The sequence below is a fragment of the Haliotis cracherodii genome, unplaced genomic scaffold (assembly GCF_022045235.1).
Source record: "Haliotis cracherodii isolate W230 unplaced genomic scaffold, xgHalCrac1.p SCAF_19, whole genome shotgun sequence".
NCBI classification, from domain to species: domain Eukaryota; kingdom Metazoa; phylum Mollusca; class Gastropoda; order Lepetellida; family Haliotidae; genus Haliotis; species Haliotis cracherodii.
The window spans coordinates 8,987,530-9,013,046 of record NW_027266274.1 but is presented as its reverse complement, the minus strand read 5'-3'; the positions used below and the strand labels follow the sequence as shown (position 1 = coordinate 9,013,046).

The window sequence follows — 25,517 nt, the reverse complement described above, 5'->3', positions numbered from 1 at the left end:
TTATGAACCGGATTTCGATTTCGTCGCGCGATTTGGTTTGGACTATGCATAGACTCGTTAGTCCGGCCAAACTGTAACTCCATAATACCAGCCTAGTTCGGCAAGGGTGGAAACAGGACTTTCGTCGTCAATTACCTCCTTTGCCTCGGAATGTGATGTGAAACATCATCAGGTGGACGGACATAAATTATTTAAATGATATAACTTTTTAGGACCCAATAACATTATTTACAAAATACAGAAAACTTTGCTCTCCGAACAGTTTAAAGTTAGGATCAATCTTATTAAAATCAGACCTCAGTTCTCGCTACCGCTAAACAAAGATCTGAGGACATCCCATTAGGGGTCTCGTCAGAACGACCTTTCACCCGACCAATCAGAGCATCGCTTACCATATTATGAAAGTGACAGTCGGAATGTGATTTCTAATCATGCAGCCTCGAAAACTTTAACTCCGAACGATAGTTACGGGTTAAACGACTGAATCCATACCATCTAGACCATCTATTGGCCATTCCAGAATGTTCTTTTGTTCAGGTTTCAAATTTGTAATCGAGAATTTGTAAGAATATGTTTTGAAGCGTAGTTGCCAATTTGAAATTAGTGCCCTAAAGCACGAGAACGCTGCCTTCTGATTGGTCATTACATTGGTCGGTCAAAGTTCGCGCAAGGTCGGTCTGACGTGACACGTAATGGGATGTCCTCAGATCTTTGTTTAGCGGTAGCGAGAACTAAGATCTGATTTAAATGAGATTGAAGTTAGGATATAAGGTTTCATGTGATTATCCCAAGGCACTCTTATTTGTCAAACACACGACTTAATAGTGTAAACTGACATGGGTTAATTGAGAGATAAACATACTGTGTTTTCAGTGTAGAGCTGGGTTACCTGTAGATTTAAACGTGCTAAATTGAATTTGGAACAGAACGCAGCGTGAGGTTTTAAATGTTAAAATGAGTGCGGCTGCATCTACAGGTAACCTAGCTTTACATTGAAAACAGATTTGTTTATCTCCATTCTACACGGACTGAACAAAATCCATCTGTCAGAAAAACGGAGTGGTCAAATTGTCATGAGAATTACACTGGAATACAAATGTCAGTCCATCGGAAATTTACTAAATTATCATTAACTCTGCACCATGTTTACAGATACATATAGCAACATGCCAGGAGTCTTCATTATCGAATCTGGAACAGGCAAACTCAAAACCAGTTCTCTCCTTGACTTCGACCAATCAACGGGAGGGGTGAAGTATTATGACGTCACGATCACAGTCTCCGATAAGGGATCTGTTCCAAAGACCACCTCAGCAATTCAACGTGTCAACCTCACCAACGTCAACGACATCACACCAAAGTTTTCAAACGACACCAACACTGTCAACGTAGCCTGTGCCGTTGTTGCGGGGACGTTACTCGCGACGTTGTCAGCAGATGACGAGGACAGTCCGTCTCTTGTTTACGAAATAGAAGCAGGGACCAACCCCTATGTGTCTGTTGACAGTGCTTCAGGGGAGGTAACTCTCATTGCCTCACCAACAGGTGGCGCTGTTACAGACTTGGTCCAATCGATACCGTTATTGGTGTCCGATGGGGGTACCCCAAATCTTCAGGGAAAGGGTCACTTGTTGGTGCTTTTTGAAAACTGCGACACCAGCACCGTTTGTAGTAATGACACAAACCTCTACACGCCGACATTCTCAAAGTCCCTTCACACAGTCGCTGTCCTAGAAAATGCCACGGCAGGTAATTGAAATTCAAAAGAAAGTTTAAATTAAAGTTGTTGTTGTGCTGCCAATGACTTAAGAAACTTTGAGTCAGACATATTAAATATAAACACCATTTTATCTTTCCCGCATTCGCAGATGCTTATTAGATATAAGTGATGATTACAACTTGTCTGCACAATCTAATAGCAATGATGATTAATCACTGGCTTGACAACGGTATGAGGATTTATACCGAAGCGTCGCCTTTACAGTACTTAAAGAAGATGTTATCAATGAATTGTGTCTGCTCAGTTTGTTTGCTGTTTAACGCCACACTAGCAACATTCCAGCTATATGACAATGATCTGTAAATAATCGAGTCTGGACCAGACAATCTAGTCATTGACATCATGAGCATCGATCCACGCAATTGGGATACGATGACATGCATCGGGATCGAGAGGTCAGACTCGCTGACTTGGTTGAACTATGTCATCGTATCAAGATTGCGTGGATCGATGCTCATAATGTCAATCACTGGATTGTGTGCTGGTTCAGACTCGATTATTTACACACCGCCGTCATATGGCTGGAATACTGGTGAGTGGGGCGTTAAACAACAAACAAACAAACAAAAACAAAAGATACACCGTCCTTGATATATAAAAAAATGTTACTGTTAAGTATGGTAACAACACAAACTAAATATATTTATCCTAATATAGATAATTATGTTTTCCGTGATCAACCAGAGAGCCTAATATTGACCTTCACTGCGACCGACGCCGACAACGGAACCAAAGGCCAGTTTACTTTCAACATCATCGACGGCAACAACGACGGCATGTTCCGACTTGACGGGGACGATCTGTACGTGCAGGTCGTTGACTACGAAGGCGCCGCGTCTGTAAACTTCACCTACTCCCTGATCGTCACCGCCGTCGACCACGCTGTTGATGCCAGAACGGGTGTCACTGTTGTCGTGGTTGAGGTAAATATTAGCCTGACGACTAAGACCGGTGTAGGTAGAAACTAAAAGTAGAATGTTTAGTTACAATCGACAAAGCATCATAACCTAATTACAACTCACTTTTGGGATTTGTTTGTTTGTTGTTTAATGCCGAACAGTATTCAAGCTATATGACGGCGGCCTGTAAATTATCGAGTCTGGACAAGACAATCCAGTGATTGACGTCATGAGCATCGATCTGCGCAGTTGGGATGCGATGACATGCATCAACCAAGTCAGCGAGCCTGACCACCCGATCCCGTTAGTCGCCTCTTGAGACAAACATAGTCGCCTCTTACGGCAAGCATGGGTTGCTGAAGACCTGTTCCTTCCCGGCTCTTCACGGGTCACCTGCGGATGGAGTGAGAACACGAGTGTTCAGGTCATAATTTGCTTCAAAGATTTATTTTCTTCTACATAATACAAGTGTAGATGTGTTTCCTTGTATTTGTCAGATTACACCCCAGAACGAGTTTGACCCTGTATACCAGAGTCCGAAACCGGACACTAGCGGTGAATTTCCAGTACTGAACGTCGACGAAGATGAACCCCTCGGATATGAGGTGATCGTAGTTACTGCCACCGATGCTGACCTCGGGAGCGATGGCAACGTTGTTTACAGTATCGACTCGGTCTTGACAGGTAAACTAATTAAAAGAAACTGCAGCGGACGGAAAATGATTAAACACATACCTTGGCCTTGCATGCACAAAAGGAACTCATCACTGGATGTCCGTAAAAAATGGGTTTAACTCTTCCATTGAGAGAAAAACTATGTACGTTTTGAAGCACTTACTGTAACCATAAATCCAAGTCCCTCATCGTCCATCATGGATGCTAGTCTTTACCTAAGTAAAGGGGACAAAACCATTTCCATAACCCGTAGTAATCTTCGCTTAAAGCACAGTGCAGTGATTCCGACTGTATCATGAGCATGTGTTTATGAATCACTATCCAACGGTGAGGATACCGGGTGTTCGCGAAAAGGAGAGCGTATCCTGGCACACTGGTGGTACCCATCACAAACACATGCAAAGGTAAGTCAATTGTTCACGTGAAAAAACACGGCAACATAGGTAACAAGTCAAAGGAGGGAATTGCGTCATTCGTCATAAAGCCTGGTTTCTCTGATTCTTCCTAAGTCTTTGCATGACGCTGGTATCGATACATGGATGTTAGATCCACTTGGGGTGCCGTTTATTAGAGTGAGTGAGTGAGTATGGTTTTACGCCGCTTTTAGCAATATTCCAGCAATATCACGGCGGGGGACACCAGAAATGGGCTTCACACATTGTACCCATGTCGGGAATCAAACCCAGGTCTTCGGCGTGACGAGCGAACGCTTTAAAAACTAGGCTACCCCACCGCCCCCGTTTATTAGAAAAGGCACAAGGAAACGCAAGTGAATTTTGATTTTCATTGAAAGCATTCGACGCTCCATGGTTGTTTCTTAAACTGCAGTTTGGCGACCCATTATCTCCATATTTGTGTCCCCTTTTGGCAGTTAACATTACATTTTGATACAGACTTAAGTAAAAAATGCATCGGTATTTCAATGGGAAACTTTTATGAAATATTTTCATTAAGTGACGTTTCTTTTGCTGTAGAGTATATATCTAGTTTCAAATGATAAGAAGATGTTCAGTAGAGCTTTCTTATAAATCAATTGCGGTTAATTTTTTGAATAAATACGAGCTGCCAGTTTTCTGGCTTATGTTTGGCTGAAATGAAGATCGCCACCAATGACATATATTTACTCATGATCAGGATTAGAAAAAAGTTATAAATGCTTCAATACAATAATAAAATATGTGTAGTACTTCACTCATATATTGAAACTTAAATAACTGGAAGTTGCAATGAATCTGTTTTTAACAAGCTGGTTTAGCATACCCATGTCTCTCAAGCAACAAACCGCTCAATATACAGGCTCCTGGGTAGTCCAGTCGTCTAAGGCGCCGCGTTTCGCTGTGCAGAGTTGCGTCCCTTGGGCACGCCAGAAACCTATGATTGTGGGTTCGAATCCCGGTTAGCCCCGATTATGTTTCTAGGTTTGTCAGCACCATACCCGCTCGTGGGTTTCACCGAGGTGGTAAACGCTTGAGACCTGCATCACTTTGGGCTTTCCTCCCACATTAAGCTGACACGCCGTGATATAACTGGAATACTGTTAAAAGCGGCGTTAAACCCAACTCACTCACTCACGCCCAGTGGATTTCGATCTTGTAAATGAGATGATCTTCAATCATGTGATATGTCTTTCAGATACAGGTGCCAGCGAGCCAAACAAATTCTCCATTGATCCATCCACTGGACGCATGACAACGTCATCTCATTTGGACTTTGACCCTTCGACTGGGGGAACTGGTTATTATGACGTCACAATTCTAGTTTCTGACATGGGGTCGCCCACAAGAAGCACTTCCGCCATGCAGAGAGTGATTGTTCAGAACTTCAATGATATACAGCCAGCTTTATCAGAAACCATGACAACTGTGAACGTGGCATGCGGCACGGCACCTGGAACGTCACTGGTGATGTTAACTGCTGTTGACGACGACGGACCAAGCCTCAGTTTTGCTATCGATTCCGGGTCGAATACATACGTTTCAGTTAGCAGTTCAGGGGAGGTAACTCTTCTAAGTTCACCAGTAGGTAGCGCTGTAGATGACCTTGTTGAAAATGTTCAAATTGTGGTCTCAGATAGCGGAAGCCCGGAATTAAAGGTCACTGGACATCTACAGATATTATTCGAAAATTGTGGAAACAGCACTATTTGTGATTCCGTTACTACGGCAACAACATCAGAAGGTAAGATTACTGCAAACACATTAACTCTAAAATGATGGGGTAAAGTTTATTCGGTTCTTTGAGTGAGTGAGTGGATTTAACGTCGCTTTCATCCATTTTGTTTCATAAAATCACAGTATGTAAGTTACTTGTGGGAAAAGAGTGCAAAATTTGGCATTTGGTAGGAATCAAGAGTAGGGTAGCTATGCAGTGAAGTCGCTATTTTAAATCATCGAATCAGAGGCCTGGTTCCAGCGAGGGGAAGCATGGAACGATCAGACCAATGAGCGTTCAGCTTACATCGCACTAACGAATAGCAGCCTGTACAATCATTCGTGACTAACTCGTGTTATTCCGGGACAAGCCGAATAGCGACTCGTGCCCTTCTCATGCATTCGTGACCAACTCGTGTTATTCCGGGACAAGCCGAATAGCGACTCGTGCCCCTCTCGTGGCCATTTTTGCGACCGGGATCCGTCTTTGCGCAAACGGGCATACCTAAAACAATTGTCAACTCGTTGCGTAATGGTTCACATATAGTTCCCCACATATCATATATATTTCAGATGCAATTTAAAGCACATCGGGACGTGCGGAGTTATACGGTATGATTGAACACATTTAAATGTGTCTTGGGTATAATTTTAGATGCAAGACATATGTAAAATCAAAAATTATTTCTGAGGGATTCTTTGACGAAGAACTTGAAATCATGCGCGCATTCTGATTGGTTTGTCGTATTTTCGCACATAACATTTATCGATAGGGGGACGAGTCTTCTTGCAGGTCACGGAAAGGGGCGAGTGGTGACGAATGCTTCTCATGGCCATTTTTGCGACCGGGTTCCGTCTTAGCGCAAACGGGCATACCTAAAACAATTGGCAACTCGTTGTGTAATGGTTCACATATATTTCCCCATATATTATATATATTTCAGATGCAATTTAAAGCACATCGGGACATGCGGAATCATACAATAAGACTGAACACATGTAACTGTGTCTTGGGTATATTTTGAGATGCAAGACACATGTAAAATCAAAAAATATTTCTGAGGGATTCTTTGAAGAAGAACTTGAAATCATACGCGCATTCCGATTGGTTTGTCGTATTTTCGCACATAACATTCATCGATAGGGGAACGAGTCTTCTTGCAGGTTACGGAAAGGGGCGAGTGGTGACGAATGCCTGTGCAATATAAACCATGTCATTGTACATGCCTGCTCCACGCATTGCTTTAGTGTCAGGCAGTGGTAGGATTCGCACAAAGTCCATGCACGGAGTTGGCTCATTTGACTTCCAAGAGTCATTCCATTAACTGAGAAAATAGATACACGTCAGTACTACGCCGTAGAGAAGTCGTATATATTCACGGGTGATGGAGGAGTGAGTGAGTGTGGTTTAACGCCGCTTTTAGCAATATTACAGTGAGGGACATCGGAAATGGGCTTCGCACATTGTACCCATGATATATCTCAAGCACACGGACCGCCTCTGTGGTCTAGTGGACAGAGCGTCTGCCAGGAGGGAGGGAGGTCGGTGGTTCAATCCCCTGGTAGTGTCATCCCAAAAGACGTTAAAAGATGGTACTTGTTAGTGTCTGAGTGGGGTATCCATGTTAAACGGCGTCGTGGTATCTCAATGTACTATAAAACAGTCCCCGTTATATTCCATGGCCCCAAAATAAATACTGCATACACTTTTTGTAAAGTCTGCAACCAATTTTTCAAATTGTATACACAATTCTGCAAACTTTTAACCTTAGTTTATTGTGAATTGCGTAGTTTTGCATCTGTTTGACTTGTGGCAGGCACTGAATGTTATCAACTTCTCAACGACTAGAATAGCATATTACCTCACAATCACCAGCGTAAACATACATGCACGCTCGGTAAGCAATAATACAAAGTTCAACTTTACTTCAAAACGAAATTGACTCATTTAACTATTTCTCAAAATGTACAAAATTTAAATAATCGCTGGTAATTTTTTCTCCCTGTAACACAAACACCTCAAATGACTTTTACAAGTTTTAAACTAGCTTTCGACTCCCATTTCAATATTCTGCAGTATATTTGACAAATTCTATGTCAGACAATTGCAAAACTGGAATATTTTCTGTAAGATACGTACATTTGCACCAAGTGGTTATTTCAGAAAAATATTTCGCGCCTGCGGAATAGTGGAACATAGCGGGCCTGATAAAACCGGCATCAGTCTGGACGAGTACAAGCAGCCACACACACACACACACACACACACACACACACACACACACACACACACACACATATGCATATACTTCACTAAATCGGTGCAATACTCTTGATCGCGACGTCAATCCCTATTTCAAAGTAGACAAAATTTAGGGTTTTATAAACTTGACGAAGGTATAAGGATCTATGCCGAAACGTCGCCTTTACTTTAAATAAGGAAGTTGTTATCCATGAGTTGTGACTTCTTTGTCAACTTCTTAGTAATGCGGGGGCACGGTTGGCGATTTGCTGTGCAGAGATGCGTCCCTTGGGCACGCCAGAAACCTATGATTGTGGGTCGAATCCCGGTTCGCCCCGATTATGGTTCTAGGTTTGTCAGCACCATACCCATGCTCGTGGGTTTCATCGAAGTGGTAAACGTCTGAGACCTGCATCACTTCAGGCTTTCCTCCCACATTAAGCTGACACGCCGTGATATACCTGGAATACTGTTAAAAGCGGCGTTAAACCCAACTCACTCACTCTTAGTAACGCCTATCAAATACTTAAGCCCCAAACCAAACCTGTTAAGTTCACGAGAATGCAGCTGCTGATGATGTTGATGTGTCATTGGTGCAGCTACAACGTGTGACTGCAGCAACAGAACGACCTCGGGAAATGACCCACCATCAAGGTCAACCGATGACGTCATTGAGACATGGGTGATGAGGGGAGTCGTCATGCTGCTGACTGCGATGCTGTTTGGGATTCTTGCCATGCATTTCAGGTAAACCTTGATATTGTAACCATAGCAACATAGTGGAGTATAGATTGCCATTTCATTTCAGGAAGCACGTATTTCAGGTTAATATTCATTGTGTCACCATAGCAACTGAGTTGCGTGAATCAGTTGCTAATTCTGGCAATGTAAACCTAAGTAGTGTGGTTAGGATATTTGCCTGTTTTTTTCCTTTATGCCTGTCAGTGACGTCTTCAACAATAGAATATCCAGCTACATTCCGAAAGACAAAACATCCTCGATAAAAGGCGTGACCTCCATGACCTCGTCTTTAAACTTCCGCTGCTCTCGAATGACATCACCTATTTTCGAACACCTGATTCGTTTGGTACTTTAGCGGGGTTTCGATGACCGAACAGACGTGTTTTGGCGCACACTTCTCAACACAGTTCTTGCCGGTCGGCATTAAAACTCAAAAAGTAATTGAAAGTTGAAACCTATTCACAAAATATGAATATTTGTAGTGTTATAATGTTCACTTAATTTAATCTTCCTTTTGTCATGACGCGGGCAGCAAAGTTCTGAATGACGACAAGAATTCTGACAGGTGTACAGTACTTGACATTAACCCAATGTTGACAGCCCGAACGCGCGCACTCTCAAGTCGGCGGCTTTGATGACGTCATAACCTCTCGTTATAACGCGACAAATCACTATCAAATACGGCTGTTCGAACATAGTCGTCGTTCGAACTTGGGGTACTTGTAATACCATATTACCGTATACATTAATTTAATTCCAGACCGAAGACGCCAAGCATTCCACAAAAGGGGAACGGTAAAGGTGAGGATTTATTATCAAACAATTTCCTTTGATAAATTCGTGGGAAGGCTACTAGTTAAAGCCCATTTCTGGTGTCCCCGGTCGAGATATTGCTAGAATATTGAAAAAAGCCGGCGTAAAAACCATACTCACCCACTCAATTTGATAAAAAGATTGATTAATGTGTTTGTCCACAGTCGCCGAACTGTGAGATCACTATAGAAACTATTCAACTTTTGATGGGGATAATCAGATGTCATTCCTTTAAAACATAAACTTGACGTATGAGAATCCGTTGTGTGTATTGTGACAAGACCGAAGACGCCAAGCATTCCGCAAAATGGTAACGGTAAAGGTGAGGATTAATTATCAAATATCTTTCGTTGATAAAGTCGTGAGAGGCTTGTGGTTAAACCATGAAGCCCATTTCTGATGTCCCCGGCCGAGATATTGCTGGAATATGCTGACTGCGGCGTAAAACAACATTCACTGCTATTGTTACCTTTATACATCTTCGCTGTTCAGTGTACCCCCGGGAATCTACACTGGAGAGAGGGATCCAGGACGATTCAGGAAAGCCCTTCGACGATGATCTGTAAGAATACTTCTTTATTCAAACTGTCCATAACATTGACGGGCACGTGTGGGGTGAGGCTGGTAGTTTGTTCTTGCGGTTCCTAAATTACATTTGGTCGTGGGTTTGAATACCAGAATCACACGATCATGTTCTTCACGGTTGTTGAGTCTGTGTCACAGTGGGTCTCCAGTAAGTCATACTTGTTTTAAGACCGCCTTGTGGTTTTGTGGGAGAGGGCGGTGGTTTTAAGCGTTCGCTCGCCCTTGGTACAATCATCTTCCCGAGGCAAGTGAGTAAACTGAGTTTTAAAAGAACAGTTTCCACCCTTAGCGAACTATGCTGGTACTATGGAGTTACATTTTGGCTGGACTAACGAGTCAATGCATAGTCCAATCAAAATCGCGCAACGAAATCACAATCCAGTTCGTAAACTGTCATGTAGATTTCGATCGATTGCAGGAAATGCAAAACATGTGCACCGCCAACTCGTTGTCAACATATATTTTCCTTATCTTTTCATGATTTTAATCAAGGTGCTCACGTGATTTGATGCACTTAACGATGTAAGACCCGTTTTATCACAATATAGATCTTGATTATCGATCAGATCGTCTTGACTGGGCGGGTAATCATGTTAGACTGCGGCATGGTATCTCACTGGGCAATGGCTATTAAACCGGAATTTTCCGGACTAGTACAAGCAGACACACACAGACGTGCGCGCACGTCACTATGTAAGTGCAATAATCTTGAACGCGACATTTAACCCCATTTCACTTTATATTATCTCATATTTGTCATCTTCCGGAGGCAAAGGCTTTAACTGACTATAAAAGACCAGTTTCCACCCTTGCCGAACTTGCCTGGAATTTTCTTGCCCGATCGTAGCGCCACCAGTGTTATGTCCCTCCTATTGAGCAATAAGATTCCGCTCATACCGCTAGAATTTGCATCAACCAAACTGGCTTCGCCCAGTCAAAAATCTATTTGTAATAAACGGGCCTTACCTCGTGACGTGCATCAATCACTTGAGCACCTTCATTAAAAACATGAAAAGATGCCAAATATCCGCCGATGCAAAGTTGGCGGTACACCTGCTTTGCAAAGCCTGCACTCAATTGAAATCTGCACGTTGAAATCCATGTTGTTTACGAACCGGATGTCTTGTTCGTTACGCGATTTTGATTGGACTATGCAAAGACTCGTTTGTCCAGCCAAACTGTAACTTCGGAATTCCAGCCTAGTTCGGCAAGGGTGGAAGCTGGACTTTAATAGTGAGTTAACGCCCTTGCCTCGGGAATATTTGTCTGAGACGAAGGTGGGGATTGGATGGTCGGTCGGGTACTGTGAGGTAGTTCTTTGTTCTTTACCCTACAAAGATGACGTGTATCGATATTCATTCATGCTTTCAATCACGTGGTTGTCTGGTCCAGATTCCATCATTTACAGGCCGCCTTAATATAACTGACTGACTCACTCACTCATGTTCCAAGGTTTGTCAGCATCTTCGGAACTTCCGTTTCACAAACGTGGTAGACGTCCTCGAATTACAATAGTTTTGGTGTGCTCCCAAATTATGTGGCACGGAGGGTCCAGTTGACTAAGGCGCCGCAATTCGCTGTGCAGAGTTGCTTCCCATGGGTACGCCAAATACCAATGATCGTGGGTTCGAATCCCGCTTCGCCTTGATTATGTTTCTAGGTTTGTCACCACCATATCTGCTCGTGGGTATCACCAAAATGGTCTCAGACCTGCATCATTTCGGGTTTACCTCTCACAGTAAGCTGGCGCGCCGTGATATAGCTGGAATATTGTTAAAAGCGGCGTTAGAACCAACTCCCTCGCTCCTCTCAAATTTAGTTGACGAACGACTGAAAGGAACGTCCCTCACTCACTTTGCCATACACTTTCGTATTCCAGAGAAAACCATTACCTTCACAAATAACCTCGAGAGAATACCCATACTACAGAGGAAAGACGTCCACACAACCATATCAAATCCGAGAGGATATTCCCATATACATATGTATAGCATGTGGACATGTACGGGATATGGATGAATACTCTGTGAGGATAAAGAGAATCAATGGGACCATCCAAGATGCTATTTCATTTAATGAATAATCATCACACTATCCATTGACATTGGAATGCTGTTCCCTGTGTTAAACATATGCCAGATTGTTATTTATAACAGTAAATTGACAACAGCACACAGTTGGCCAAGATAAACGTATTGATATATTTTTGTTTATATTATTTTTCATTCTTTAAATGTTGATGTTTTTTAATACAGTCTATTAACTAAATTCCAAAACATATTTATTATCTTGTAGTAAAATGTTATCTTAATTGTTGTAAAGCATTTTTTATATGTACTTGTACAATACATGGTATACTACAAAGTCAAATTTGAAAACAATTATGTTGTATATTTCAGAGGTTGCCTAATGTTGAACTTCGATGTATCAGTTGTTGAATGTGTTTGTTTTTGTATTTTGCACATATTTGTTGTTTATTTTGCTAGTTAGAAGTTGAAACTGTTAATGTCAGTCGTACAAAAAAACTACATTTTTATCAATGATCTCTTCTGCATTTTCATAAAGACGTTATATTCCGTAGCCAACATTAGTAAAACGAGATGTCGTAAGGCATATTGCACAAAGAAATAGAAACATAAATATATTCAATTAATAGATGAACAATATTATATAGTGCTAATTATAAGACTTTGTAGCTGTTGTAATGTCTTATTTTTGTATTATTTTAAATTAAATATAACAATTTGTACACACAGCCTTGACTGTTCTTTTAACTTCAAGTATAACATCTGATTACTTGAAAAAGCTTGGAAGCTTGGAAATATTCACCGCGTCCAATACGCTTGCCATAAATCTATGATCTTTGGTTCGAATCCACGTCCTCTCCGATTGCGTTTCTAGGTTTGTCTGCACCATACCTGTGCTCGTGGATGTCACCAAAGTGGTAAGCGTTTGAGATCTGCATCAGTGGTTCCAGCCACATCAAGCTGCGCGTCGTTATACACTCCAAAAAAATACTCTCCAAAGAGGCGTTAAACCCAACTCACTCACTCATTCTTTTGTTAAGCAAATCATATGTTGCAATATGTAGCTATTGTTGCGGCAGAGCAGTATGTAATGTTGACATATAAAACCAACAGAGATGATACTTATAAACCTGATTTATTAACTAATAACTAGATAAGCATTTGTACGGGCACTTAAAATTATAATAATATAAAAAAGTAAAGGAAAATAAAGAAGCTAACAAGCATAATTTGCTTATCTATAATGCGGCAAATCCACACATTAAAGCTTGCTCGAAGCGCTACATTATTACTGATCAATGGATCAGTGTGCACGTGTGCAGTGTTTTCATTCTCAGCTTCCTGGGCAGTACACCACCGAAGCTGCCTGTAAGGCGCTAGAATGTTAACATCCACATCACCATCTCATTCTGCCGGGTACCCATTCAATGCTGTGTGAACAGAGACATAATGCCTAGTGAAACACATGTACTACATGTGCTTCAGTGTTGAGCAGGACCGAAGTCCTAGTCAAGCAGCGTAACGCGGTCACCCATTCACCTACTCTCCGCGACCGATGTTGCCACCTGATTTGTGACCTGTGAGCTGTACAAATGCCCAGATGCTACCACATACATGTAGGCAAAATGAAGTTCGACTAAATAATTCTATATGAATACGTTTTTTATAGTGATGATATCGTTAATATAATCATTTAAACCCGTTTTTCAAAACATCCTCCTGAAAGGCAATTGGAATTTACAGTTCTATACGAACTTGAGGGAGAGCTGGATTCCCAACTTCTTCAAACTGACGGTTTGTAGGTAAGATCATGTGACCAAACTGCTTCAGCCAATCAACAAGTGGGCTATAGCCGTCATTTTGCCATGAACTGAGTAGCCATGGAAACCACCGGAAAGGCGCCGTGAACGCATGCGCGATATGATGGTCGATAGAGGAGTAACACGAAGCAAAGATTCCATCAACAAGAACCGTTCCTTCCTCTGTAAGTGGCACAAACACGCCTAGAAATGAATAAAACATATCATGTGCCAATGGTAAATATATATGTAAATATTAAACGTTATGGCTCGCTGATCGGGATCGGGTTGTCAGACTCGCTGATTTGGTTGGTCATCGTATCCAAATTGCGGAGATCGATACTCATGATATCAATCACTGGATTGACTGGTTCAGACTCGATTATTTATAATCGCCGTCATATAGCTGGAATATTGCTGGGTGCGGCGTTAAACAACAAACAAAAACTGATTGATTATTTTTTGTCTTTACCTTCTTTGACGACCGGCTGAATGTGGGTGACCAGAGCCGGACACAGAGGCTGACCACAGCCCCCCGTAGAGAACAGGTAGTCCCCGGGCTTGACGGTCAGGGCGAACCTGGACGGAGAGATGACGTCACATGGGACACTGCTAGGAACGTTATACCTTCATACGTGTGGGGAAAACCCCTTATCCAGTTTGAGTGAGTTGTGTGGTGAGTGAATGGTATTTTAAGGCGCATTTTATATATGACAGTTTTATCACATCGGTCTGTTAATATTTGAGTGTGGATTCGTCAAGTGAGTGAGTGAGATATATCATGGTGTGTCAGCTTAATGTGGGAAGAAAGCCCGAAGTGATGCAGGTCTCAGACGTTTACCACTTTGGTGAAACCCCCGAGCACGGGATGGTGCTGACAAACAAAGAAACATAATTGGGGCGAACCGGGATTCGAACCAATAATCATAGGTTTCTGGCACTATTATTCCCATGCTGCTGCCGTGCCATCGCTTCAATGTTGCGGCGTAAAATATCTTTCACCTATATGCTATGGGACAGCGGCATCGATGAGCTACGGGTAGATCTCTATTTAGTATATTATTATTTGGGTTTGGTACAAATCCGTGGGTTATGTGCAAGGACGTCTGAGGACATCTCATTTCGGGTCACGTCAGACCGACCTTGCGCGAACTTTGACCGACCAATGGAATGACCAATCACAAGGCAGCTTTCTCGTGCTTTACGGTCTTATTACGGCGACTACGCTTCGAAACATATTTTGACAAATTCTCGATTACAAATTTGAAACCTGAACAAAAGAACATTCTGGAATGGCTAATAGATGGTCCAGATTGTATGGATTCAGTCGTTAAACTCGTAACTATCGTTCGGAGTTAAAGTTTTCGAGGTTGCATGATTAGAAATCACATTCCGACTGTCACTTTCATAATCTGGTAAGCGATGATCTGATTGGTCGGATGAAAGGTCATTCTGACGTGATCCCTAATGGGAAGTCGTCAAATCTTTGTTTAGCGGTAGCAAAACTGAGGTCTGATTTTAATGAGATTGTTATGTTACTATCTGAGAAGCCGAAAATCTGACAAACTCCATTCGTGACAATCCGGGGTAGAATAGATCTTCAGCAACCCATTCTTGTCGTAAAAGGCGACTATGCTTGTCGTAAAAGGCGTCTAATGGGATCGGGTGGTCAGGCTCGCTGACTTGGTTGATGCATATCATCGTATCCTAATTGCGTGGATCGATGCGCATGATGTCAATCACTGGATCGTCTGGTCCAGACTCGATTATTTACAAACCGCCGTCATATAGCTGGAATATTGCTGAGTGCGACGTTTAACAAAATACAAACAATAAAAAAGACTCAAGACGTCTCTTCACGAAAAACTTTGACTAGATCAGGCGCAATTGAGCAGTTGTTGATTTGGAAATGCGCTATACAAATTCTAATTTAATACTGCAGACGGATATTGCGCACCATCCAAATAGGCGTTACATATACCATGTGCAACTATTGAAGGCATCCGTGACCAACTCGTATTATTCAGGGACAAGCCGAAGAGCGACTCGTGCCCGTTTCGTGGCCATTTTGGCGACTGGGTTCCGTCTAAGCGCAAACGGACATAGCTAAAAGAATTGTTGACTCGTTGCGTAATGATTCACGTTTATTTCCCCCATATATCATATATATTCCAGATGCTATTGAAAACACATCGGGAGGACTAACAGTATTATACAGAAAATACATTTAACTGTATCTTGGGTATGTTTTTAAAAGCAAGACCTATGTAAAGTAAAAAATAATTACTGAGAGATTATTTGACCGAAGAGTTGAAGTCATACGCGCATTCTGATTGGTTTGTCGAATTTTCGCACATAACATTTATCGATAGGGGGACGAGTCTTCTTGTCGGTTACGGAAAGGGGCGTGTGGTGACGAAAGCTATCGAAGGGTCAGTATCCTGTAATCATATTTCTATTATTACCGAGTGACATTTCACTTGAACTAAATTGGCGTTATATAAACAGCTATTTAAAACAAGCATGTTACTATTATCGCAGCATAACCGTGACATTCCCATTGTGACTTATTGTACAATTACCGTGGTGACATGCTCCCTGTCATGTTGCTGGTAGCGACGAAAACAAGATGGCGTCCGGAGAGAGTAAGGCTTGACCCGGTTGCGGTAGATATCGTCAGGTAGAGGGCGCTCTTTGCTGGCTGACGTTTCAGAAAGGTTTTTACCTCCGTATAGGTCTCCAGGCCATTGGCAACTGGACAAAAAAAATCAGATTCAATTCAATAAATATCAGACGAGTAAATACACACCTAATGCGTAAAATAATTAACACATGATTGTTTTAGATGATGTTGGCCAAGCATAATATCGATTATGATCGTCTAATATCGAATCTGTTGTCTCGAACTATGGATAATTCGATATATGATCCCGAGGACACAGAATTACTAGAGAATATATAGGGAATTTGCCTGTCAAAAACCGCCTTTGTGGTGAAGTGGTAGAGCAAGCAGCCACACACACACGAGCATGCACGTCGCTATATAATATAATATTCTTGGACGCGACGTTAAACCCCATTTCACCTCACCGTATACTGAACGACGTTATTTTTGAGAGGGAAGTGTCTAGTGGGATTTCCCAATAGATGTAGCAGGGCAATGTAGATAAACGCAGTGGCTGAACGATCGCATCCAAAAGTGGGAGAGATGTGACAATCGGTTTTGGGAGAAAAGGTACAGATAATTGATGTGATGATTGTGAGAATATGCGGAAAATATCCATCTGTGCATAAAATAAGGGAGTCATCATTATTTTAATACGGTGAATATTTGTAAAGCTTGTTTACTCATCATCCTTAAAGAGGCTGTACATAATGTTGATATCTCATATAAGAAATAAACGCCTCTTGGTCATTGTTGATCCTACAATAAAACGCTGCAGGGAGAATAATGGTTTATTCTCCCTGCAGTGTATTATTGTACAATAAACAACTCCCACACGTCGTTTATTTCTTAAATAAAAGCGACAAAACGTCTGGAAGCAGCGGACCGCCTCCGTGGTCTAGTGGTAGAGCGTCCGCCCGGAGAGCGGAAGGTCCGGGGTTCGATCCCCGGCCGCGTCATACCAAAAGATGTTAAAAGATGGTACTTGTTGTTACCCTGTCTGGCGCTCGGCATTAAGGAGCTAAAACAAGGACTGGTCGGCTCGGAGTCAGTATACTGTGTCTGAGTGAGTCATGTTAAACTGCGGTATAAACTGGTATCTCAGTGAGCTAGCACTATAAATCGGCATCAGTCCTGACTAGTACAAGCAGCCACACACACACACACACACACACACACGTGCATGCACGTCGTTATATAAGTGCAATAATCTTGGACGCGACGTTAAACCCCATTTCACCTCACCTCACCTCTGGAAGTAGCGTCCATTGTACGATTCCTACTATATCTTAAGGATATGTTTATAAATCTCTTATACTACGGGTGAGCGCGGCCTCCCCACCGGAAGCACCCGATACAATGTGCTTAAGGATCAAACACGGGTCAGAATACGGAATTGTATCGACATCATTTTGGTCACCGATGCGTCAAAGTTGGAACACCCTTCATCAAAACACAAAACGACCATAAAACATTTTGGAACTTTTACTCAGACTTTGAATGATGTAACACTGATCGTCAACTTTTGAGTCGTATAACGCTCCTTGAAATCTTCGTTAGAAAGAGCATGCTCTGTTGTACCCAAACGTTACGTCATATTGTTCGTTACGTCTTATTGTACGTTACGTTCACCCAAAACGTCATATTGCACGTTACGTACACCCAAAACGTCATATTGCACATTACGTACACCCAAAATGTCATATTGCACGTTACGTACACCCAAAACGTCATATTGCACGTTACGTACACCCAAAATGTCATATTGCACGTTACGTACACCCAAAACGTCATATTGCACGTTACGTACACCCAAAATGTCATATTGCACGTTACGTACACCCAAAATGTCATATTGCACGTTACGTACACCCAAAACGTCATATTGCACGTTACGTACACCCAAAATGTCATATTGCACGTTACGTACACCCAAAACGTCATATTGCACGTTACGTACACCCAAAATGTCATATTGCACGTTACTTACACCCAAAACGTCATATTGCACGTTACGTACACCCAAAATGTCATATTGCACGTTACGTACACCCAAAACGTCATATTGCACGTTACGTACACCCAAAATGTCATATTGCACGTTACGTACACCCAAAATGTCATATTGCACGTTACGTACACCCAAAATGTCATATTGCACGTTACTTACACCCAAAACGTCATATTGCTCAACATGAAGGGTAAGTTGACTATTGGAAAGCTGAAGTCATCCCTCTTGTCATAGTCTTGTGGATGTATTTTGCCATAGTGAATCTTTATGCGTAGATCTAAATATGACACAGATGAGGCACTTTCACTGGTCTTTTAATTTTTTCAGTAAATTCAGGTAAATCAGTGTATGCAAACCAGCTATTTGGGCGTTATTGAGCATTATCAGGTGATCGACACACCTGGGGTTCTTGACTAAATTCCTGTGTTTTAAGTAAGCCAATCCGAGTAAAAATTCCGATTGATACATTTGAAACAGACCAGCAAGGATCCTTATCCCCAATTGTTATCTGAAAGGCAGTCCATCTTTTTACATACTGTTTTCTTGCTTACAATTTTGACAAATGTTCTTGAACGTCTGAAGATGGAGATGTAACTGTATCCATGGTGACCACGCTTTGTGACAAAGGACGTATGGATCAAGGGATGAAGTTTATCTCTAGGTTGTCATGTGGGATAGTGATGTACAAAGTTGAAAATCCAAGGTTTCCACATAATTGAATTTGAAGCCACTTGAATGGTGTATGGTTCTCGCCAGGTTACAGTACGCTGTGCCCTGTTAGACTACTTAAGGTGACCCAGTCGTCTAAGGTGCCGCGATTCGCTGTGCAGAGTTGCGTCCCTTGGGCACGCCAGAAACATATGAGTGTGGGTTCGAATCCCGGTTCGCCCCGATTATGTTTCTAGGTTTGTCAGCACCATACCCGTGCTCGTGGGTTTTGCTGAAATGGTAAACGTCTGAGACCTGCATCACTTCGGGCTTTCCTCCCACATTAAGTTGACACGCCGTGATATAACTGGAATACTGTTAAAAGCGGCGTTAAACCTAATTCACTCACTCACTCACTCACTCACTCACTCACTAGACGCGTCAACACACAAGTATTTACAGACCGATGTGATAAAACTGTCATATATACAATGCGCCTTAAAATACCATTCACTCGCCACACAACTGTCAACCACCGTCACACACCATAGACACTGTACCAACCTGTTTTCACCTTGTGCCCCGCTCTAAGGTTCTTCATCAGGATATCCGTGCCATCCTCCAGTGTAAGTGTGGCGTCACCTGGGAAACAAATCTGGTCTGTCCAGGGACAGGAACAGCACTCCCATTCGTTGTTGTAGACCCTGCGGCAGCGACATTCGCAGCGCTTCCGGACGGACAAGCCATCTGTCTCCTTGACCAGATAGATCATTAACTATTTAGGTGATGCATGACAGACGGTATAATACCTTCACTTAATACCGCTATTTATGAGCATCAACATGCATTATTTATGTGATAAAGATTCGTAGAGAATATGATATCAGATAGATATGAAAAATATAATTTGAACTGCTGGAGAATTGTCACTGGCGTACTGAATGTGACCTTTCAGGGAGCAGGATATGTCCTCATTTCGAGAACACCTGGTTTGATCGTTGCCAGTGATATCATGCGACTGAATCCATGTAAATGTGCTATTGACGCTTCCATTTTTATGTTGACCTTTTGACGTGATGGGGATAAGTGTATTCACAGCGAGGTGACGCTGAGGTTTATGAATATACGTCATATATGTTACATGAGCGTGTTGATTCGTCTGTCCCAGTTTCCGTCTGTGCCCATAAAGCCTATGTCCCTGTATAACGGCTGTGCCCCTATAGCCTCTGTAATCATATAGCCTCTGTAATCATATAGCCTCTGTAATCATATAGCCTCTGAGTCAGTATGTCCTCTGTGCCCATATAGCCTCTGTAATCATATAGCCTCTGAGTCAGTATGTCCTCTGTGCCCATATAGCCTCTGTAATCATATAGCCTCTGAGTCAGTATGTCCTCTGTGCCCATATAACCTCTGCGTCAGTATAGCCTCTGTGCCCATATAGCCCCTGCGTCAGTATACCCTCTGTGCCCATATAGCCTCTGCTATCATATAGCCTCTGCGTCGGTATGTCCTCTGTGCCCATATAGCCTCTGCAATCATATAGCCTCTGCGTCAGTATACCCTCTGTGCCCATATAGCCTCAGTAAACATATAGCCTCTGCGTCAGTATACCCTCTATGCCCATATAGCCACTGTCCCAGAATGTCCTCTGTGCCCATATAGCCTCTGCGTCAGTCTACCCTCAGTGCCCAATTAGCCTTTCTCCCAGTCTACCCTATGTGTCCAGATAGTATCTGTCCCAGTATAGTCTGTGTTCATATAGCCTTTGTCCTAGTCTATACACTATGCCCATATTGCCTCCATCCCAGCATAACCTCTGTGCCAAAATAGCCCCCCCCCCCCCCATGGTCCCAGTCTCGCCTCGATGGCAATATAGCCAAAACACTCTAGGAGCCCATATATCTTCGGTCCCAATATAACATCAGGATCCCAATGTTTGTTTGTTTGTTTGTTGTTTAACGCCACACTCAGCAATATTCAAGCTATATGACGGCGGTCTGTAAATAATCGAGTCTGGACCAGACAATCCGGTGATTGACATCATGAACATCGATCCACGCAATTGGGATACGATGATATGCATCAACCAAGTCAGCAAGCCTGACCAGTCGATCCCGTTAGTCGCTTCTTACGACAAGCATAGTCGCCTTTTACGCCAAGCATGGGTTCCTGAAGACCTTTTCTACCCCTCATCTTAACGGGTCGGGATCCCAATGACCACGTTGCGCCTTTATTTGATGCTTCCTTACCTCTTCGTCGTGTTCAATATCGGTCTGTAGAATCAGTTCCTTGTTAGGCCCATGGCGCAATCGTAAGCGTGCTGACACAATGGAAAAATAAAATTATTCGTAACCAGAGTACCACAGGTACTGAAGCTCACCTTTATCCAGTGCTACATAAACTTGCAGGTGATCATGTCAAAACTTGCTATTTTGTATAAACCATGTTACTACCTAAATTATATTACAGCTTATTAATGTCAAAGCATACGATACTTGGCTACAGCGAGACCTGGCTATCACCAAAGTGTTCAGCATGTTATTTTCTACATCTCTAGGGCTCGCATTTCGGTAAGCCCACACTTAACCCTGGAAATGAGTGAGTGAGTGAGTTGGGTTTAACGCCGCTATTTACAGTATTCCAGTTATATCACTGCGTGTCAGCTTAAGGTGGGGGGAAAGCCCGAAGTGATGCATGTCTCAGACGTTTACCACAATTATGTTTCTAGGTTTGTCAGCACTATATCATTGCTCGTGGGTTTCACCGAAGTGGTAAACGTCTGAGACCTGCATCACTTCGGGCTTTCCTTCCAAGTAAGGCTGACAACGTCTCCCCAAACTAGCCTATAACATGCTTCTACATTTAGATAACATGGGAAAGAATACTTGGACATCGCATATAAGAAATATTTTATTTTCGCATGGTTTTGGTTTTATATGGCTATGTCAGTCAGTTGGAAATGTAAATATGTTTCTTAATGAATTTCGGAATCGGTCTATAAATATGTTCTACCAAGAATGGCACTCCACTTTAGAGGATAGTTCGCGTTATGAATATTACAAAACTTTCAAGACTTTACTTCAACCAGAAATATATTTATCAGTACTCACTACGGAAAACTTAAGAAAACAGTTAATTAAATATCGACTTGGTTTGCTAGACCTATTTGTAAATGAAGGAAGAAAACTGTCCATTGAAAAAGTGAAAAGAATTTGTCCATTGTGTAAGCTAGAGATAGAAAATGAAATTCATTTTGTGTTTGTCTGTCCATTTTACAATGATCTCCGAAAGAAATATATAAAAGATTATTTAATAGCAATGTCACCGATAAACGCCTTTGTAGTTATGCTGACGACAAAGAACGAATCAAATATATTAAATCTTTCTCTTTATATTAAGCATGCATTAGCCAAAAGAAATGAATTAATCAAACAACGTGTATATCCCAATGTGTAACAAATGTAATTGTATCTATATGCGTAACTCTTTCTTGTATATGGGCCGGTGGCCTTTTGTACAATAAACTTCTTTGACTTGACTTTGACTTTGACACACCGTGATATAACTGGAATACTGTGTGAAGCGGCGTCAAGCCCAACTTTTTCTGTTATCAAAAGTCTACTCACGGGAACTGCTGTCTCCATGTACCAAACAACCTGTAACAAATAAAATTATATCATAAATTTAACATACTATCTATGCAGTAGACTACGGTTATAACGAACCCATAGGGACCACTAATATTAGTTCGTCATATCCGGGAATACCGTTAAAAGCGGCGTTAAACCCAACTCACTCACACTCACTCGTCATATCCGCTTGTTCGATATAAGCGCGTTCGTTATAAGTGTAGTTTACTGTAACATCCCTGCACCCATCTTCCCGGGGCAATAGAGTTAACTGACTATAAAAGTCCAGTTTCCACCCTTGCCGAACTAGGCTGGGATTATGGAGTTAGATTTTGGCTGGACTAACGATTCTATGCATAGTCCAATCAAAATCGCGCACTGAAATCAAAAGTGTCATGCAGATTTCGGTCGACTGCAGGATTTGCAAAGCATGTGCACCGCTAACTCGTTGTCAACAGATATTTTGTCTATTTCTTTTCATGTTTTTAATCAAGGTGCTCACGCGATTTGATGTACTTCGCGATGTAAGACTCGTTTTATCACAATATAGATCTTGATTATCGATCCGATCGCCCTTGTAAACAGTCAAGTAGCCATTATCGTCATGTGATATTTTTTGCGATAATTGTGTGACTTTCTGTGAAAGTAGAAGTAAAGACTGAGATACTATATTAAAACTTCATGGTCAAATGTAATCTGTATAAACATATGCATGACATATCGCCATACATAAACCTGTAAGAGAAGACTATGCTTGCTGTAAGGGTAGACTAACGGGATCGGGTGGTCAGGCTCGCTGACTTGATTATTGCATGTAATCGATCCCAATTGTGTGCATCGATGCTCATGATATTAATTACTAGATTGTCTGGTCCCAACTCGATTATTTAAAGACCGGCGTCATATAGCTGGAATATTGCGGAGTGCGGCGTTAAACAACAAATAAATAATCTAACAGCATATGTACTCAGATCAAGTAGTGTGGGGATCAACTCACAGTGGACCAGCAGCAGGATCAATGCAAACACGCTGAGATTCTTCATGACTTGATGTGAGGACGAGGCAGGCTTCAAGTTAGTCCCGGGCATCACCTGCCGACACGGTCGACTATCATCTGCCGAGTATCAATCGCACATAGCTGTCTTTCCTCCGGATGTACCCTGACATTTTTAAAGGTCAGTGTTGACAGATAGGATTCCTAATAGAGCAGTGGCCAGACCCTCAAACTGCTGGCATACCCCTCCCCTTAGTAGAACAGAGCAAACTTAGCTTTTCCTTATGTTTTTGTATCCAACAGAGTAGAAAATGGTGGTTGTGGTCAAATGTTTTGGTCGCAGATACTGTTTTGGGGTCAAAATACACTTTTATTTTGTATAAATAGAGAAAATCAAATAATGCCCCCTTAAAAGGTGATGTATGCATTGAGTCCTTATTTTTATCATTTATGTGATAGTTAACACATATTAGCAGGAATTATTATTATGTTTTTAATTACAGCTTCTCACAAATTGAGATATTAGTATAAATAAGACAAAATATGGTACATTGTGTTCTATTTTCATTTTCCAATTATTAGAATATGAACCGTAATGAATTATTAGTATTATCAACCAAGACATTTGATATCGCAAAATGATCCGACACGTCATATGGGGAGACGGCAGTGTTCATATTCCACATAGCCTTTATGGTTAAAAAAAAATTGGTAATATGTTACCCTACCCCCCCATTTTGTCAAAATGTGCAATTTTTATATTCCCATTGCTAATTTCATTAATAATAGATTTATACAACACATGCATATCACCGTTTGCAAATACCTTTACTATGTAGGATATTATTGATAGTTTGCCTAAAATCAATGATTATTAAACCACCTACATGTAGGAGGTACATTTGAAGGTCAATGTCACTTTGAAGGTCAAGTTATAAATTAATACATAGATAGTATTAAAAAAGCTCAGATGTACGAACAACTTTCATTACTGGTTCTGGGTATGCTTGGTTAAGCCCTATAGAATATACGAAGAAACAAACAAAAAATGATCAAAACAAGATCAAAATAGCTGCTCCCCCTCAAAATGGACAATCAGAAGATACTGTGGACTCAATCTCACAAGACACAAAGAAGGTGTATAAGGAAAATAATTTATGGTCGTCAACTTCTTTATTATGAGGAAGACAACGTTTGGGAGTAAATACTTTCTCGGTGAAGCAGAGTACATATATATTTTCCTATAAGAACAACAAAGTAATACAGCAGACGATGATGAACCTGAAGGCTTGAGTAACAGTGGCAGTGGTGGCAGTGACTGAATGTTTCTTACTGTATTGGAGAAAAATAATGGAATTGTTAATGAGTTACTGACAATATTGAAGCAATTGAAAAAAGTCCTTCACATTGACACTTCAAAGAAAGTTAATATGATCAGCAATTATAGTACATAATATAGGGGAAAATTATCTTATATATGACAATAACACTGGTAAAACTTGTTAAGATTTCATACGCACGTGTCATGGCCTTTACTGACATATTTCTTGGAATATCTCTTTGCAGTTAAACAGAAAATCCATCAGTACTTTGCTTGTATTTAATTGATAGAGCGTTCCATGGTGATCAAATATAAACAAGGTATAGGGTATATGTTAAACGGTGGAGTGAAGTGAAATTGGATTTAACGTTGTCTTCAAGATTATTTAACTAATCTTGGCCATGCATATGTGTGTGTGTGTGGCTGTTTGTAACTCGTCCAGAATAATAGTGCCAGCACACGAAGATACCATGCTGCAGTTTAACGTGGCTACCCCATTCAGACTTTTTATACTGACTCCGAGCCGAACAGACCT

The 25,517-nt window shown here is 41.6% G+C and overlaps 2 protein-coding genes across 2 annotated transcripts in view; one reads left to right on the top strand and one right to left on the bottom strand.

Annotated features, from left to right (window-relative positions):
• The window catches only part of LOC139466923 (cadherin-23-like), a 69,005-nt gene extending 57,216 nt beyond the window's left edge, over positions 1–11,789 (top strand). Inside the window, exons 45-52 of the mRNA XM_071248647.1 lie at positions 1,153–1,749; positions 2,465–2,703; positions 3,177–3,363; positions 4,987–5,532; positions 8,346–8,493; positions 9,248–9,288; positions 9,793–9,862; positions 11,765–11,789. Of these exons, the coding sequence (XP_071104748.1) occupies positions 1,153–1,749; positions 2,465–2,703; positions 3,177–3,363; positions 4,987–5,532; positions 8,346–8,493; positions 9,248–9,288; positions 9,793–9,862; positions 11,765–11,789 (1,853 nt within the window). The remainder of the gene's footprint in view (positions 1–1,152; positions 1,750–2,464; positions 2,704–3,176; positions 3,364–4,986; positions 5,533–8,345; positions 8,494–9,247; positions 9,289–9,792; positions 9,863–11,764) is intronic.
• Positions 11,790–13,239: 1,450 nt separating this feature from the next.
• On the bottom strand, positions 13,240–23,784 carry LOC139467088 (sonic hedgehog protein-like). The gene is made up of 7 exons (XM_071248806.1): positions 23,665–23,784; positions 22,665–22,694; positions 21,288–21,358; positions 19,600–19,789; positions 16,294–16,465; positions 14,184–14,290; positions 13,240–13,915 (listed from the first exon to the last, which is right to left on the bottom strand). The coding sequence occupies exons 1-7, from the start codon at positions 23,753–23,755 to the stop codon at positions 13,650–13,652; spliced, it is 927 nt and encodes a 308-aa protein (XP_071104907.1). The 5' UTR covers positions 23,756–23,784; the 3' UTR covers positions 13,240–13,649.
• Positions 23,785–25,517: the final 1,733 nt, after the last annotated feature.

Excerpts from the sequence above, each read along its gene's own strand:
- LOC139467088 (XM_071248806.1), bottom strand. The coding sequence starts at position 23,755 with ATGCCCGGGACTAACTTGAAGCCTGCCTCGTCCTCACATCAAGTCATG. Across the intron at positions 22,695-23,664 it reads GATCCTGCTGCTGGTCCACT|GTTGTTTGGTACATGGAGAC; the intron begins GTGAGTTGATCC and ends TATTTGTTACAG. Across the intron at positions 21,359-22,664 it reads ACATGGAGACAGCAGTTCCC|CACGCTTACGATTGCGCCAT; the intron begins GTGAGTAGACTT and ends CCATTGTGTCAG.